The sequence below is a fragment of the Calidris pugnax genome, unplaced genomic scaffold (assembly GCF_001431845.1).
Source record: "Calidris pugnax isolate Ruff unplaced genomic scaffold, ASM143184v1 scaffold127, whole genome shotgun sequence".
Taxonomy (NCBI): Eukaryota; Metazoa; Chordata; class Aves; order Charadriiformes; family Scolopacidae; genus Calidris; species Calidris pugnax.
Window position 1 is genome coordinate 515,846 of NW_015090883.1, and position 15,354 is coordinate 531,199.

At 44.0% G+C, this 15,354-nt stretch overlaps 1 protein-coding gene across 5 annotated transcripts in view; it reads left to right on the plus strand.

The window, feature by feature from the left end:
• The window catches only part of KTN1 (kinectin 1), a 67,987-nt gene that overhangs the window by 31,090 nt on the left and 21,543 nt on the right, over window positions 1–15,354 (plus strand). For 4 of the 5 annotated variants that reach the window (XM_014947050.1, XM_014947052.1, XM_014947054.1 and 1 more), the window contains exons 13-29: window positions 237–305; window positions 1,965–2,002; window positions 2,603–2,693; window positions 3,015–3,083; window positions 3,804–3,841; window positions 3,960–4,050; window positions 6,398–6,466; window positions 7,803–7,837; window positions 7,971–8,061; window positions 8,949–9,017; window positions 9,891–9,928; window positions 10,919–11,009; window positions 11,173–11,241; window positions 12,865–12,902; window positions 13,610–13,700; window positions 13,810–13,887; window positions 14,789–14,826. In XM_014947050.1, the coding sequence (XP_014802536.1) occupies window positions 237–305; window positions 1,965–2,002; window positions 2,603–2,693; window positions 3,015–3,083; window positions 3,804–3,841; window positions 3,960–4,050; window positions 6,398–6,466; window positions 7,803–7,837; window positions 7,971–8,061; window positions 8,949–9,017; window positions 9,891–9,928; window positions 10,919–11,009; window positions 11,173–11,241; window positions 12,865–12,902; window positions 13,610–13,700; window positions 13,810–13,887; window positions 14,789–14,826 (1,103 nt within the window). The remainder of the gene's footprint in view (window positions 1–236; window positions 306–1,964; window positions 2,003–2,602; window positions 2,694–3,014; window positions 3,084–3,803; window positions 3,842–3,959; window positions 4,051–6,397; window positions 6,467–7,802; window positions 7,838–7,970; window positions 8,062–8,948; window positions 9,018–9,890; window positions 9,929–10,918; window positions 11,010–11,172; window positions 11,242–12,864; window positions 12,903–13,609; window positions 13,701–13,809; window positions 13,888–14,788; window positions 14,827–15,354) is intronic. The other variant, XM_014947051.1, reaches the window with a different exon arrangement.

Here is a 15,354-nt window from a genome sequence, read left to right on the forward strand (position 1 = left end):
GACTAAATGGTGTGTGGTGGGGCAGGGAATGTTTTTCTCTTGATGAAGAACAGGTTCTTATGCTTCCACTCAAACTGGTTGATCTTAATGGGGAGAAAACCAGCATCTTTGATAAGTGTCTGACATGTAAATGCTGAACTGTTCTTACTAACGTAATCATGGCTAAGAGCTAATCCTAGGAAAAGTTGACCAGCTGCAGATCTCAGCCTGCTTTTCTTTCTGTGCTCTCTTACAAGGAGCTGATAGAGCAGAATGATGCTTTGAATGCTCAGCTTCAGAATTTTCATTCGCAAATGGCAGCCCAGGTACAGCATGTTCTCAGACTTTCTTTTGTAGTCTTGAATTGTGAACTTTGATTAAAAATCAGATTATGTTTTTTGTAGCTGGATATGAGATGCTGAAAGCCAAGGCTTAGTAGCATCCTCTTTTCTAATGTTTCTCAAACTGGTTTAAAACTTAAGCTTCTGCTGTCCTTTTGGGGGAAAATATCCAATTATTTCCTCCTGTAGCAGCTTTTGTTTATAACCAAAGGATAGAATACGTCTTTGAATGCTTGTTTTCTGTAACTTTGCATGTGTGCAGTTCTGTCTTGTGGTTCTTTGGTCTTTTTGCAGTCCTCTTGTGAACCTCCTGATCATGCTTTTCCCTTGTGCACTGGGTTGAGAAACGGTGTCTTACGGTGCTCCTATATAAAGCTGTTTTTTTCATTCCAGTGGTGATTTCTGTGCAGAAAGGAAAACAAAAACCAACCCCAAAAAAAGCCAAAACACCAAATTGCTCAAGTGGGCACATGTGGAGGCTGTTCCTGTGCAGTTGGGTGCTGTGTTTTTAGTCATGAGCATGCTAGATGTAGTTTAAATTCAGCATCAGGCTGAAAGTGTGTCATCGGGCCTTGCTTGAAGAGCTTGATGCTTTCACCCTTTGGGTGGGGAGAGCAGTGAAGAAAAGGACAGTCTGAATTTACAGCATCTTCCTGACCTGCTCCTTTCATCCCAGTCCTTTGAAAGGGCTTTGAATGTAAATCCCTAGGGAAATTTTACTTTTTTGTCTCTGGGTTACACAAAGGGGCTGTTGGGAGGAGGTGTGGGCTTTCTCTGGCCATGAAAATGTAGGGCCAGTTTTCCACGGTGGTGCACTTTGTGGGGGTGAGGTTGGACTGGATACTGTCCTGGGCATCAGGGCTGAGGAAACTGTTGTGGTCATTAAGGAGACCCTCTGGGACTGCAACTATTTGTTCCCTTTGATTATTATGGGTTTTTTACCTTCTCTGGTTCTGTTCTCTGTGGTAGGATCTGGCTAAGGCGGTGTAGGAATTGCTGTAGGGTCCCTTGGGCACAAACTGCGAGTTGCAGGATTCTGGGAGAGAGGGGGATAAGGAGAACCATGTATCTGAAGCACAAATGAACATGGAAGTTCTGCCACAGGTGCTACCAAACTGGAGGTGCAAGAGTCCACAGAGGTCCCTCGATGCCTTGGTAGAGGTGTGATGGGTGTCTCCTGCCCCACTGTGTGTGACCACACAGGAACAGGCTTTTTCCAGGGTGGGGGAAAAATGCCACTTGCTGGTTTTATGCTGCTGTCTCTGTTCCTAACACAAGTCCTGATGCACCGTGCAAGGTTTTCTTTTTGAAATTTTTCAGCAGAATGTCCCGTAAAGCACTTAATCCTTGGGAGACAAGTGCTGGTGATCCCCATGGCTTGTTTGAATCCGGTAAATGGCAAATAAGAGGGTTCATTTTTTCCCTTCGTGTTGCCTTAGGACAGAGCGGAAGGGACATTAATATGTGCTGGTATTCCTTCAGTGTTCCTTATCCAGGAAATAGTTGGAATTGTCCTGTGCCAGTTTAAAATAACTAGACAAATCTTACAAATGCTGTTCCTGGCTCACTGTAGATGATGATTCTTTGAATGGTTTTACTTTCAGCTATTTATTTATTATTTTTTTTTTTCTTTTCCTTCTGCAGACCTCAGCTTCAGTCCTGGCAGAAGAACTACACAAAGTGTGAGCATTCATTTCCTCTGGTATTTGGGGAGGTGTTACTGGCTTTTCACACGTATCACCTTTCCTCCACGCACGTGTGGTGGGTATGGGAGGGACTGGTGAAAGAAATGTCGCTCTCCCTGCTTTTAACTTCTCACGAGACTGACTTAATGGCTGGGAAACTGCTTCCTGAGGATTTCCCTCCTGTGTCTGGCCTCAGGTTTGGAGTTCCTTGTACGTGGCTACACAGAAGGCAGTGTGTCCTTCTTGTCCACCGCTGCCTGCGGGCAGGGTCCCGTGCAGCGTGCAGGAATGTGCGTGACCACGAGAACTGTTAGCATTTGGGTTGTGGGGCTGTGCCAGGAGATTTCTCCCTTTGGGAGATGGGGGTAGTGGTTGTGTTTCAGAGCTAGAGAATGTCCCATAAATTTTTTGGCAAGGAAACAGCGTTTAAAAACGAATGGAAAGGCTTTTTTGGACCCAAAGTATGTTGTCAGCAGGATTTAGAGCAGGAGCTGGAGTGAAGGGCCAGCGTGTATCTGATGTTCAGCCTGATGCTTTTGTACCACTTGCATCCCAGACCTTTTAGTACTGATACCTCATCATTTCTCATTTGTGCAGGATCGCAGAAAAGGACAAACAGATAAAGCATATGGAGGACTCATTAGGCAATGAACGTGCCAACTTAACCAGCAAGGAGGAAGAGCTCAAGGTATAATAAAAGCCTGTGTAAATGCTAGCTGAGAGACAGAGGGAGGCTTATTGGCTGCATGTACAAAATGAAGCCCTCAAGGCTGCTGGATCTAGAACCAGCTCCTTTGGCTAAGAGACTGCTGATTTTGCTCTTCCAGGCAAGGCCAATGCTTGATGCTGGAAAGCTGTGGATAAAAAAGCTTGAGGTTTTTCCTTGTTCTAACCTCTAGGCTCCTTCAAAAACTAACCTGAAATACTTTGCACTGAAGAGTGAACTTACCTGAAACTTACCTTACCTCTACTCAGATTGCAATTGTGTTTCTTTTTCTCCTGCCTTCAGGTGTTACAGAATCTGAACCTATCCCTGAAATCAGAAGTACAGAAATTACAGGCCCTGACAAATGAACAGGTAAAATGATTGTCCATTAAATATTTAATTTTACTCTCTTCCCTCTACCTATTTTGTCATAAATGCAAATGCAGATCCATTGGTTGAAGTGAGCTGTGCTTAAGCATGTTAAAGGTGTGAGATTATAGAACCGGGCTAATACGTGATTCCCTGGAGTTCTTAAAGCTGGTAGTAGGCTTCTTACCCTCCCTTCTCCACCAGGGAAATCTGTTCCTTACTTGGATATCCAAGTCACTGAAGCAATTTGTGTGCTAGGTGTAGATTTGAAGGATGCTGAGTGCAGGACACTTCACAGGAGTGAACACAATTATACCTGACTAGGTGTAGTCATGGCATTTACATACAAGGGTCATGAGAACCCCTCTAAAAAAAACCTGAAAGCACACAAAAACCCCTGCTCACCATTATCATCTCCTGAGAACCAAACAAAGCACTGCCCTTCTGCTCCTGCAATGTGGTCTGTTCATTAGAGTGGAAATAAAATGTTTAACTAGAGATAAGTCTGGTTGGCAAATAAATCTTTTAGAGAGCTTCTTCCCTTTGCCTAATTGCATGCTTGCCTGGTATATATTGGTGTTTTAAAGGCAAGCTTACCCCTTGCTGGTGAGTCACGTGCTGAGAGGCCAAGTGACTTGTTGTAGCTTTTTAATATTGTGGAATGAAAGGTTGATTGAATCATGTGATGTATCCTAAGTCTGTGTTAATCCTCTTTATATCTAGGCTGCTGCTGCACATGAGCTGGAAAGGATGCAGAAAAGGTAAATAGCTTTGGGATGTGATAAACAACGTTTGTCAGTCTTTTATGTTCTTTTGAATCGGTGCTTTTTCTAAGACCTGGGATGGGGAAACACATTTAACTCTTCTTCTGTATTTCAGTGTTCACATCAAAGATGACAAAATAAGGGCTCTTGAAGATCAGCTTCGAGAAGAACTCGCTCAGATTTCAAACACAAAGGAAGAATTCAAGGTAAGACACAGAATAGCTGTCTCTGTGCCTATTTACAGGAAGTTTTCCAGACTTTGGAGGTTGCGGAGCAGTTCATACAGTGGAATGTTGATTTGTAAAATAGCACTCACTTTTGGGTGTTAAGGAAAATTACAGTATTCTGTTCACAAGGTGAGAGGGGTGTGGGATGTCTCGGTAGTAACAACAGACTGCAACAGAGAAAGAGATAGGGTAACACAATTTATGTGCGGTGTCTGCAGTGGTGAAGAGGGAGGTCTTTCAAATCTGGAAGAGGAGATGGTTCAGTAAAAGCTATTGTGTTTTTCCTGCATTCTGCCTTCTAGTATGACTTCCAAAGCGTTGCTGTGAGTCTTTGTTGCTTGGGTTATCCTGCCGTCTAGTCTGGGTTTTCTTGGGGTTATTTGAGGTGGGTTTTTTTTTTTTCTGTCAAGATAGGTGTAAAAATGCTTATTTTCTCCTGCCATCTTCCACGTTATTTCTCATAAGGCTGCAGCTAAATTGCTGGAGCTTTTAGTTCTGACATCTGGGACCTGCAGAGTGAAGCTGCTACTTGTTTCTAGGTGCTATACACAGAGAGGAGCTTATCTCCTCCTTGCCCTCTGCTGCCTTGGGCTTTTTTTTTTTTTTTTTCCCTGAACTTTAGCTGTTAGAAATAGACCTGCTTCCCTGGAAAGGTGATGGCTGCATCTTTTCAACTCCTTTGAAGCCCTTGTTGGGTACTGCTGCTCCTCTGATGCTTGTGGTGGAAGGTCACTTGCTCTGAACCTCATCATGTCAAGTTGGGAGGTTTGTGAGCGAGAAGCAGAGCAGGTGGGTTAGTGGGGGAGGCAGTGTGCTTTTGTAGGGGAAGCCGTGTCTCCTGAGTCTCCTGGAGCTCTTTGAAGGCATTAGCAAGCAGGTAGTAAACTTGGATGAGATATTAAAGTGGCACTTTCAAAGAGACTTTGATGAGAGTCCCTTGCAAGGCTCTGCAGTTTCTCTGAGCTGTCAGAGAACAAGAGGGAAGAAGTTTGCTCAATTAATAGAACAGGAAACAGAGTACAGCTTCAGTGGATTTCTGTAATAAAGATTCAGCAGAGCATGTGCTGGGTAACGGGTGCATAAATGGTGTGAGAAGAGGTGGCAGGCTTGAGTAAGTCAGCACCTCTCAAGTTGGTGACACTCTCAGAGCTTTCTGGGTGGTGAAGCGCTTTAAAGAGGCAGATGAAGTGGTGAAAATGAATACGAGGAGGAATAATCTGAGCTTCCTGTAGAGTGATGGTTTCTGTAGCAACTGTTACCCGGGGAAAAAAAGGCCTTGGAGGTGTTGTGGATGGTGATGTGCTGAAATCAATTCAGTGGCAAAAATCATCTGGAGGCAGTTCTTGGGAGGTGAACAGGGAACTGAACACAGATTGTCATCATCATGATGCTGTGGAAATCCGTAGCATGTCCTCAGCATGAATATTGTGTGCCCTTCTAGTCTCTTTTTCCTCCTGTCTTTGATTCCAAATGTAAACCAGACCAGCTCTATCCTAAACGCTTCCACCTGAGGAAGTGCTCCTTTTTTTTCCTATGCACAAGAAAGAGAGAACAGGCAGGTTCAAAACAGAGTAATTCTTTTAATTCTTGCCATTACTGTCCCTTCCTGCTTGTGTTGTCCCTGTATGGCTCTGGCTCGGAAGCATCGATAACACATCCTGCTCTTTACCTTTGTAAAGCACCTAGCAAGTCTTTAAAAAAGACTTTGTAAAACAAAAAGCACTAATAGAGGAGGATTTTAAAATATATATGAGGAATCCAGACAGGCAGGCAGTCTCTTAAGGGTTTCTGTGGGACTGCAGGAGAGGAGGCAAGGTCTGCGGTACGGCTTTTTGTCTTCCCCATCCACCTCTTTGCAGCCTGCAGTTGGACCAAAGTGTGGTGGGAACTGTGGAAATGTCTCTCCTGGTTCCTCACTGTGCATCCTCAGCGTTAAGGCAGCAGTTCTGAAGAGAGCTGGAGGGGTGATCCTAGACCATTTGTTTCACCAGATGAGTGCTCTGCAAGAGGCACCTATCTTGACGTGATGCTGATGCTGTTTTAGGAGGAAAAATGCAGTTTCTCTTGCCTCTCACACTTGGTACTGTCTGGTCCTCTGCCAGGGAATAAAGATGGTAACAGCTGAATTTCTCATGGGAACATAAGGACAAAAGTATTAATACAGAAAAGCAAGGAAGAAGGGGAAAGCATTCTTTGTAGTCTTGTAGCTTCCAAAGAACTCTCTGTAATGACTTCTGTGCTATTTAATTACTCGCTGCCAAAATGAAAATGCCTCAGTTAGGGTTTGCATTTCTGACCTGATAATAATGTTTAAATTTCCTTCCAGGTTCTCAAGGATCAAAACGCAACTCTTCAAGCTGAAGTTCAGAAGCTGCAGACTCTCCTGTCAGAGCAGGTATGGCCAGTGTTCACAGAGGCTGCACCAAATATCTTCTGTTCTTTTTAACTTCAGTATTTTATTTTTTTTAAGCTGGCCCTAGGCTTGGTGTCAAAGCCTCTTGCTTTTTAGGAATTTACCCTTCCCTGGAGGGTTCAAGGCTGTCTTCTAGACCTAGTCAAGAGTGTCCAAACAAAGTGTTGATTACTTTTTTGTCTCTCCCCTGAAGAATGTTAGCTTATCACAAGTGAAAACTTATTTCTGCAATCCCTCCTGGGGTTTTATTGGCAATTTTGGGCAATAAAATGTCCCAGCCTTTCCAGGGGAGAGAGGGCCCTTACTGGGCTCTGGGGAGACCAGAGTAGGATCTTCACCCTGCCTGTTTTCTTCCATCCTGGAGTGAATTCTCCAGCCACTAGTAACCAAAGGAGAGACCCATGGAATGGGAAAACTATTGACGTGGTGATGTTTTTTGTCCCTCCTCTTATGTGTTTTCACCCGTGGTACCCCTGCTGCAGCCAGTCTGACCAGTACTTGCCCAGGATGCTGCAGGTTCAAAGCTCTTGTGTTGCACGGCCTCATCTCCTTTGCAAGTGCTGTCTGGGAGAGCTCTTGTGAACACCCCTGACTTTGTACCCTTGTGGAATGAGGAAAACTTCCTGAAACACTGGAAAAAGACTTGCAGGACAGGAAACTTACTTCCTTTTCTGCACCGGTGTCTGTTAGCCAGCAGCTCCCTGTCTGGAGCAGCTCCCTTTCTTCTGGTAGAGAACCAGATTTGCAGCCTCATTCCCCTGGGTCTGGCTGATTTGCTGCCCTGTCTGAAATAGTGGGGCTGATTTTTTTTTTTTCTTGGTAGCTGGCTTATATTTTTCAGGTGGTCTCTCACAATGTGATGTTGTTGAGAAATCAGCAATGTTCTGCTGAGTGAACCTCAGGTGGAGCTTGTGGTTTCCGTAAGTGCTCGAAAGAGGATTTTTTTCAGGGACTGAGCTGGCTGCTAGGGATTAGATGCCACATAGTGCTCGTTAGGCTTGATGCTCCCTGGGTTCACTGGGACCCTGTGTCCCACAGCATATTGTCACCAGAACTCCTGTAGTCCATCAGTGGAAAATCAAGTTGTTTGGGCTGGATCTGCACTTCCCCTGAAAGACTGACATCTTTCCAGCATCAGTATTACACACACACACACACTATGAGGACGTTCTGCCCCTATTTTATTTTCCCTTCTGGATTAGTGTGATAATTAAAGTTCTCTTTAAGTTGATGCTCTCCAGTTAATTATTTTTTTAAAATGCCAAACCATTATTGATCCAATCAATGATCACCCTATTGTGGTTTTTTTTTTTCATAGGCGAATAAAGACTTGTTAGAGCAGATGGAGAGAAGGTAAGAAACTTTTTTCTTTCAAATCAGAGGCTAAAATAAAGATCCAGTTTTTCTGGCAGCAGGGTTATTGTTGATAGTTAAACTGCTTTCAGAAGTTAACTCTTTTTCCTAATACTCATTTTTGATTTCTCAGCATGAGAGAGAGGGATGATAAAATCAAGACAGTTGAAGAGCTGCTTGAGGCAGGACTCATACAGGTGGCCAATAAAGAGGAGGAGCTGAAGGTAAAATCCCTCATATTCTCTTTTTATGGGGAAGTAGAGATTAAGTGCTCTTGAGCAAAGTGTATGAGTGCTCATAGTGCAGTCTGAGATCATTCCCTTCGAATAGGAAAAGCATCTCGTGGGGGCAAGGTTAAAACCTTCTTGGTAAGACAGACTTGGTAAGCACGAGCGTTGATGGTACACGGTAAGTGCTTTTCTCTGCTTAGTCTAGAGTGGATTTTGCTGAGATGTTTTCCTGGTGCCTTTTGGAATAAAGGGTATATATTTCCAGAGCTGTGCGTTTGGCCTCATCTGCAACAAATCTGCTCTTAGGAAAGGGTGTTTTGTAAAAACGGCAGGATGGAGTTCTTGCATCTCCTTGCTGAGCTGCTAATCTGAAGGGTTAAATGGATTATAAACTAGTGATACTTCTGAGGTGATGCTAAATGTGATTCCTTCCTGGTCTGTTTGTAAAGGAGCTAATGATGAGAAATCTGGGAAGCCAGTACAAAAATCCCTGTTTTCAACTGGACTTTGCTGGAAAGCTGTGTCCTGTCTACCTGGGCACGGCCAAGACACTGCTCGCTTCCTTAATGTCCCTAAATTCCAGGTGCATCACTGGGATCCCTGTACTGGGGAGAGCTTTTACACCAGCAAACTGTCAGGTTACTAAACAGCCCAAGATGTTTCCCTGGGCTCCAGCTTCCTATAGATTGAAGTCCACTTCGAATTGTCTGTAATAAATAATTAGTCCATTGAATACTTTGGCTCCAGCTGCTGTGGAGGGGGGGTCTCTTTCAGGCTTTCAAAGTCTTTCGCTTGTTCTAGAAGAAATGACTTTTCCGTCAAGCTGAACGCTTTTTCCCCAGCAAATGAGTCTTTCATTATCTGTGCTTCTGCTTTCAAAGGCACTGCGAACGGAAAATTCATCCTTGAGAAAAGAACTTCAAAGTCTGCAAATTCAGCAATCGGAGCAGGTAGTACTTTTCATCTTAAAACTTTTATTACACCTAAACTAAATCTAAAAGAATCTTGCTGTGGTTGCAAAAGCCAAGGGAAAAAGGTGAAGATGTCTTTTGAAGCCTGTTGGCAAAGCATCCTGTTTTCTTCCTTGGTCTGGAAGCTGATAGTTCTGTGAAATCCGTCCTTTGCGTAAGTGTCAGAAATGTGGCAGATGTAAAACTTCCAATTCAGCAGCGGTTCTGGGTTGGATTGAGTTTGCCATTTACTGAAATAACTATGGGTTGCTTTTTTTTTCACAGAAGCCAAGTGTAGCAGGCAGGGCTGTAGGCAGCTCATACTGCATCAGCTTCATTACGTGTAGCTGAGCTTTTTAACGTTAATCCACACTTATGCAGCTGTGACATAGCCCCCCCCTTTTTGTGTCTGTGTTCAGTGACACTGTCATAGTATTATCATTTTTTGATGTGTGCTCAGTACTGATTGGGAAGTGCCTTTCCTTGACACCCAGCTCTGCATGGACAGCTCAGGAGAGCACTTAATTTCTAGAAAATCATTTATAGAAGAGGAGAAGCAGAATAACTAGGGCAAGGTGTATAGTAGTGCCAGTATAAAAAGGTTGGCTGATCAGATGCTGGTCCTGAACCTCGACCTCTGCTGGTAAAGATGGCTTTAGTTTGCTTTTGTTTTCCTGGAACTTGTAGCAAATTTGGTATTATTGGATTGCTGGGAACTGGAGACCAAGGGCTAATAGATAGATAAAATCATTAGGCTGCTACATGGTTTACCCAGTGCTAGGGAGCTGGAGCTCCCTGCTCCTTACCCCTCAACACTTGCAGCTTGTTTTGCTCTCTTCTGTTTTTCTAAGTTGTAGCTCTGTGTTTGAACAGGTTTCCTTCCAATCACTGGTGGAAGAACTCCAGAAAGTGTAAGTTATTGCACAGTTTTCATTTCTGTTTGTTATTTCCATCTGTCTTTATTCCGTGACTACAAGTGTTTTGCTTCCTTGAAATGATTTGCTTTTAACTGGGTGAAGTGTGTGTGTGTGTGGCAGGAAGCATTATCACTTTGGAAATGCATCACGTCAGATCAATACCTTCTGAAAATCCAGTTGCTTCTCTGCTAACCAATTAAATTCATAAGCCTACTTTTGACTAGACCAGGAATTGCACTGAATTGTCAGATAATTGTTTTTCTTCAGTAGGCACTCTGAAAGGAGTAAGCTTGTTTGCTCTCTGTGTGTGTATTTGAAGTTGATAAATAGTTTGCTTGGATGTCCAGTGAAAGCTGAAGTTGTGTGTGTGTCATTCCAGGGACTATTGATATCTTAATTTGCATTTTTGGGCAGTGATATTATCTATTTAGCGTGCCAACTGCTGATTGTGTAAAGCTTGCTCTGTCCTATTCCCAGTCTTGTTCCTTCTATTTGTTTCTTTTGTTTGTTGTGTCTGGATTTGGGATTGTAGTGAGAGGTGGCACCTGCAATCCCAAATGGAATTACAGAATCAATGCTATGGGGTTGGAAGGGACCTCTGGAGATCATCTAGTCCAACCCCCTGCCAAAGCAGGTCCCACCCAGAGCAGGTTGCACAGGAACGTGTCCAGGTGGGTTTGAATGTCTCCAGAGGAGGAGACTCCACCACCTCCCTGGGCAGCCTCTTCCAGGGCTCTGCCACCCTCAATGGAAAGAAGTTCCTCCTCAAATGGGAGGGGGAGTTGGACTAGATGATCTCTATGGTCCCTTCCAACTCTAAAAATTCAGTGAAATTCAGTGAAATTCAGTGAAATTCAGTGAAATGGAGTGCCAGTGTGGGTTCCAGAGGTGATGGTGTGATGCAATACAGAACCAAAGCTTGTGTCTATGCTCAAGTAGCGCCTTTGTCCAGCCAGCTAATATTGCACCTCTCCTCTTTTTAAGGATCCACGAGAAGGATGGAAAAATAAAATCCGTGGAAGAACTCCTACAAGCTGAAATCCTTAAAGTAGCAAGCAAGGAGAAGACTGTCCAGGTATCTGTCCCTGCAGTACCTGCCTTCCTCTCTGTGTCGATGCCACCGACTGCCATTTATTCGTTACTGCATGGCGTTCGAGAGGGATGAAATTTGTAGCATCCATTTTTGTGGTGTTTTTGTGTTTCCATTGTCCAATCCTGTCTGTTTTGTCATTGAAAAGGCTTTGACACAGGAAATAGAGGCTCTGAAAGAAGAAGTAGGAAATTCCCAGCTTGAGATGGAAAAACAGGTAAAATACCTTAGTCCCAGAAGTGTGAAACAGCCTTGCCTTGGATGCGCTGCTCACTCATTTCTGTTCTAGTGTGTTTTCTTTCACTGGTGAATGTCATTGGGTAAGGGAAGGTTTTTTTTTTTAATGGTAGAGCTACACTCTTCTTGGATATAAAGCTGTAAATACATAGTATAACTACTGCTGTCCTTCAGAAACCACATTTCTCTGGATGCCTGAGCTTTTTTTGACTTTCAGTATGAAATCTGGCAAGAATTGCTATAATTTAAAACATTGTAGAATCAGCTCTGAGCGTGGTACATACTGTCCCTGTAGTAAACACGAAACCCTGGGACATCCTTTTGAGACTGGCATCTCAGAAGTCTCAAGTGCTGAAGGTGCTTCTCCTTTTGTTGCCCTGTCTGGGTTGCTAGAATAATGCTACTGGCCCAAATAGGGTTTGGTTTCCAGCTAAACCTAAGACTCTTTTCGTTCCAGTGTCCAAAGAAAGTCTGTTTTTGGCAGGTTGAGTTTCACTCTAGCTGTCAGGAGTGCAGAAATGGAGGAGTATTGGCTTTTTTGGCATGTGTGCTGTCTAGCATCCAAAACAAGGGGAGCCCACGTTTCCTTAGGGATCCCCTTCTGCCAGTGGCTTAATCCATCGTGCTGTCAGGAAGTTTGCTTGCTTGTTTGTGTGGGGTGTTTTTCTTTGGTCTGCACTTTTTTTCAGTCTTTCTAGCTGCGTTCCAACATGTCACCCCCTTTTTCTTCTTTCCTTAGTTGTTGAAGTTTTGTCCTTTTTAGGCAAAACTTCGTAGAATGCGTTTCCGTCTTGGGCTTTTCCTCCAAAACAAATTCCCAGGAACTGGAGGAATTATTTGTGTGTGTGTGTGTGTGTGTGTGTGTGTTTCCTTCCCTGGAGCTGACACAGAGCCCAGAACAAAATGCAGTTTAGAGTTGCTGTCTCTGGAAAGCTGCCTGTGAGGGATGCTTGCTCCAGAGGTGGTGTATATGCAGCTTTTGGTATCCTGCAAGCAAAATAGAGGTTTTTGGGAATGTGGAAACTCTTGCTATGTTGTGGTAGAGGACTAAGTAAGCTCTTTGGACAGCCAGTATCTATACATATACCCACTGCCAGGCTTTCATACAAAATTCAAAGGGAATATTAATATTCCCAGTTTCTTCAATCCATGTTCAGCTTTAAAATGGGAATTTAAGGGAGTGCTGACATTGCAGAGAGCATCTAAAAAGCACTTGCTTGTGCAAATGTCTAGATGCCCAGGGGTGATCCCTCTGATTTGAGCCACATTTGCTGGTGAGATGGTTGTCATCATCGGTGTCTGCTTCTTCCTTTGTCTCTTGTGGTGCTCCAGTGGACCTGCTCGTGTTCCCATTTGCACTGTTTTCTTTTCTGTTCTGAAAGTCACATTTTAAATGTGGAGAAAGTAAACAGTGGAGACACTTGGCTTCTCATAATGTATTTTCCCCCCAAAAAAGCATGTTTATGCTTACATAACTGTGACAAATAGTGCCTATTTTAATAATGCCTAATGGCTTTTTCCCCTGTTTCTCCCTAGAGCAGTTCATAGCATTTATGTGTCTTTTCCATGTGCGTTGAACTGAAGTACTGATTATTTTCTCTAGGTGTCGATTACATCCCAAGTCAAAGAACTTCAGAACCTGTAAGTACGGTTGTTAACGTGTCTCACCTGCCCTGTGCGCTCCTGGCTTCCCTGATTCCATCTTATTTTAAGTTAAAATGCTCTTGCCTTGATGTCTGTGCTTCACGTGAAGTGATCCAGGCTGTTAACGCTGCTCGCAGTAGATGTGTGTCCCTCTTAGAAATGCCTGGTCCTGTCTGAGACAGCAAACAAGGTGAAGTGCTGCGTGGCTTCACGAGCCCCAATTAAATCCCAATTAAAGAGATGCAATCTCTTTTAATTTAAATTCACATCGGGATGGAAGAAGGTGGGCAAGGCACTATGGCAAACTTCCTTTGGTGTAATATCTGTGCTGTAGCTGGGTGGGTAAGAGAGAATTAATTGAGCCACCACGGTCGTCAGTCCCCACCTGGGGAGGGAGAAGGAAGTATTTTTAGATGAGGAGAGCGCATGTGTGTGAAATCCCTGCAATATATGTTGGTGCAGAATTTGTCTGCTTTCACTTAATGAGCAGTGCTGTTGATCAAGGGCATCTCCTGCGAACCCAGACTGAAGTGGAAGTGTTCACACATTGATTTTTTAGCGGGTGAATTGTGTTTATGCCTTTGATCACATATGCTGCTTTTGTTACGTGCTGCAAAGCACAGGATGTCTGGGGTTTTTTTTTTTCCAGATGGATAAAAGAGCAAGGGTTTATGCTGTGTGTCTGCGTGTGTTTAATGATACAGGTTGAAGGGGAAGGAAAAGCAGGTGAAAACCATGGAGGCCTTATTGGAAGAGAAGGAGAAAGAGATTGTTAAGAAAGGAGAATGGCTGCAGGTAAGCTCCCTTGGTATTCTAAAGGGAAATAAGTTCTGTTGCGGTATTTCTGGAAATACTTACAGAAATTTATATTTGCACTTCTAAACTTGCTCTTTTTTGTCCAAAGGGTCAGAAGGATACAATTGCACAATTAACCAGTAAAGTTCAGGAGTTAGAACAACAGAACCTGCAACAGCTCCAACAGGTATGGCCTGCAGGGTGCATGCGGTTGGGGAGTGCTCCTCAGTTGAACTAGAGCACGTTGGTTTTTGTCCTCTACTTCTCACAGTGGGTTTGTGTTGGCTTCTACCTAGAGCTATTTTAAATCCTGCTTGACCAAACTGTTAGTCTACAGCGCAGAGAGCTTACAAGTCTGACTGTGTTCATCCAAAACAGGCTTTAAGTGGATAACAAGTTCTGAGAGCTTTTTCTTTAACCTGGATGATATTAGGATTAAGGAGTAACGTTGGTGGTCTGAAAACTTTGAAGCTCAGAGACAGAATCATAGGGGTATCGTAGGTACCTCCTTGCTGGACTGAAGTAGGGTCTCTGTAGGGCTGTGGTCATGGAGGAACTCCTCCTGGAACTGAACATAGCAGCTCCCCTTGATGTGGTCAGGCTTTGCTGTGATTCCTTCCTGCCTTTACCTGGTGCAGAAGTTGCAATTGCCCGGAATGTTTTGGCTTTTGGTTTCCTGCACTGGACTTGGGAACGGGGAACTGGACATCCTTGAAACCAGGTGGAAGAATTTTTCCAGTCAGGTGGTGTTCTAGCTCAGTTTGGATTTTTGTCAATGATAAAGGGGAGAAACTTGAGTTGTGCTTTCATTTTGGGTGGATGTCTAGACAGGCCTTTACCCCAGGGGAGAAGGTGGAATGGAGAGAAGTTGGCTGGTGTGAAGTTTGGGGTGCTTGGTGTAAGCTGTGCTTCTAAAATCAGTTGTGTTTAGATATTCTTGGAGCAAGGTCCGATGCAAAATCCCTGGTACTACTTTGGCAAGGACCTTGCAAGCTGCGTGGTGGCCCCGCTCATGCGAAGAGCTGCTGTTAATTTGAAAGCTTTACTGTGCCATAAAAATGAGGTTGGGAATTGTTTTTGCTTTTCAGGTACCTGCTGCATCCCAAGTCCAGAACCTGGAGAGCCTGTGAGTATGCTTAGCAGCAGCAGCTCGAGTGCCTGCTGATGATATGCGTTCAGTGCTGGCGTTTTATCTGAAATTGGAATGTATGAATTGGTTTCAAGAATTTTATGGGCTCTGCTAAAATAAGCTGTTAGTGCTGCTGGCCGTGCAGCAGCCAGCGCGAGCGTCTGGCGTCCCTGCCTGGCGTGCCCAAGTAGTAATGCTCACATGCTTTGCAGAAGGGAATGATCACCCAGGGCTCTACTAACTGGTGAAATTGCTGCTGCTTCTTGTCTCCAGCGACAATTTCTCCTTCTGTTTAGCATGTTTAAAAGGAGTGTGGATTTTAAGTGCCTGTGGCTGAGTCGCTAAAAGCCATGTTTTCAGGCTGCGAGGCGATAGCCAATTCTCCAGCTCCTGTTTTATGGAGAAAAGCTGCCAGACTTCCCTCTGTTTTGACTCTGCTTTGTCTGGCTGCTCCAAGTCAAGAGGAAGGTTGGATGAGACAGTGCCAAAAAGGGCTTCAATTCAGCTCTTGTAATGTGCTGCCCT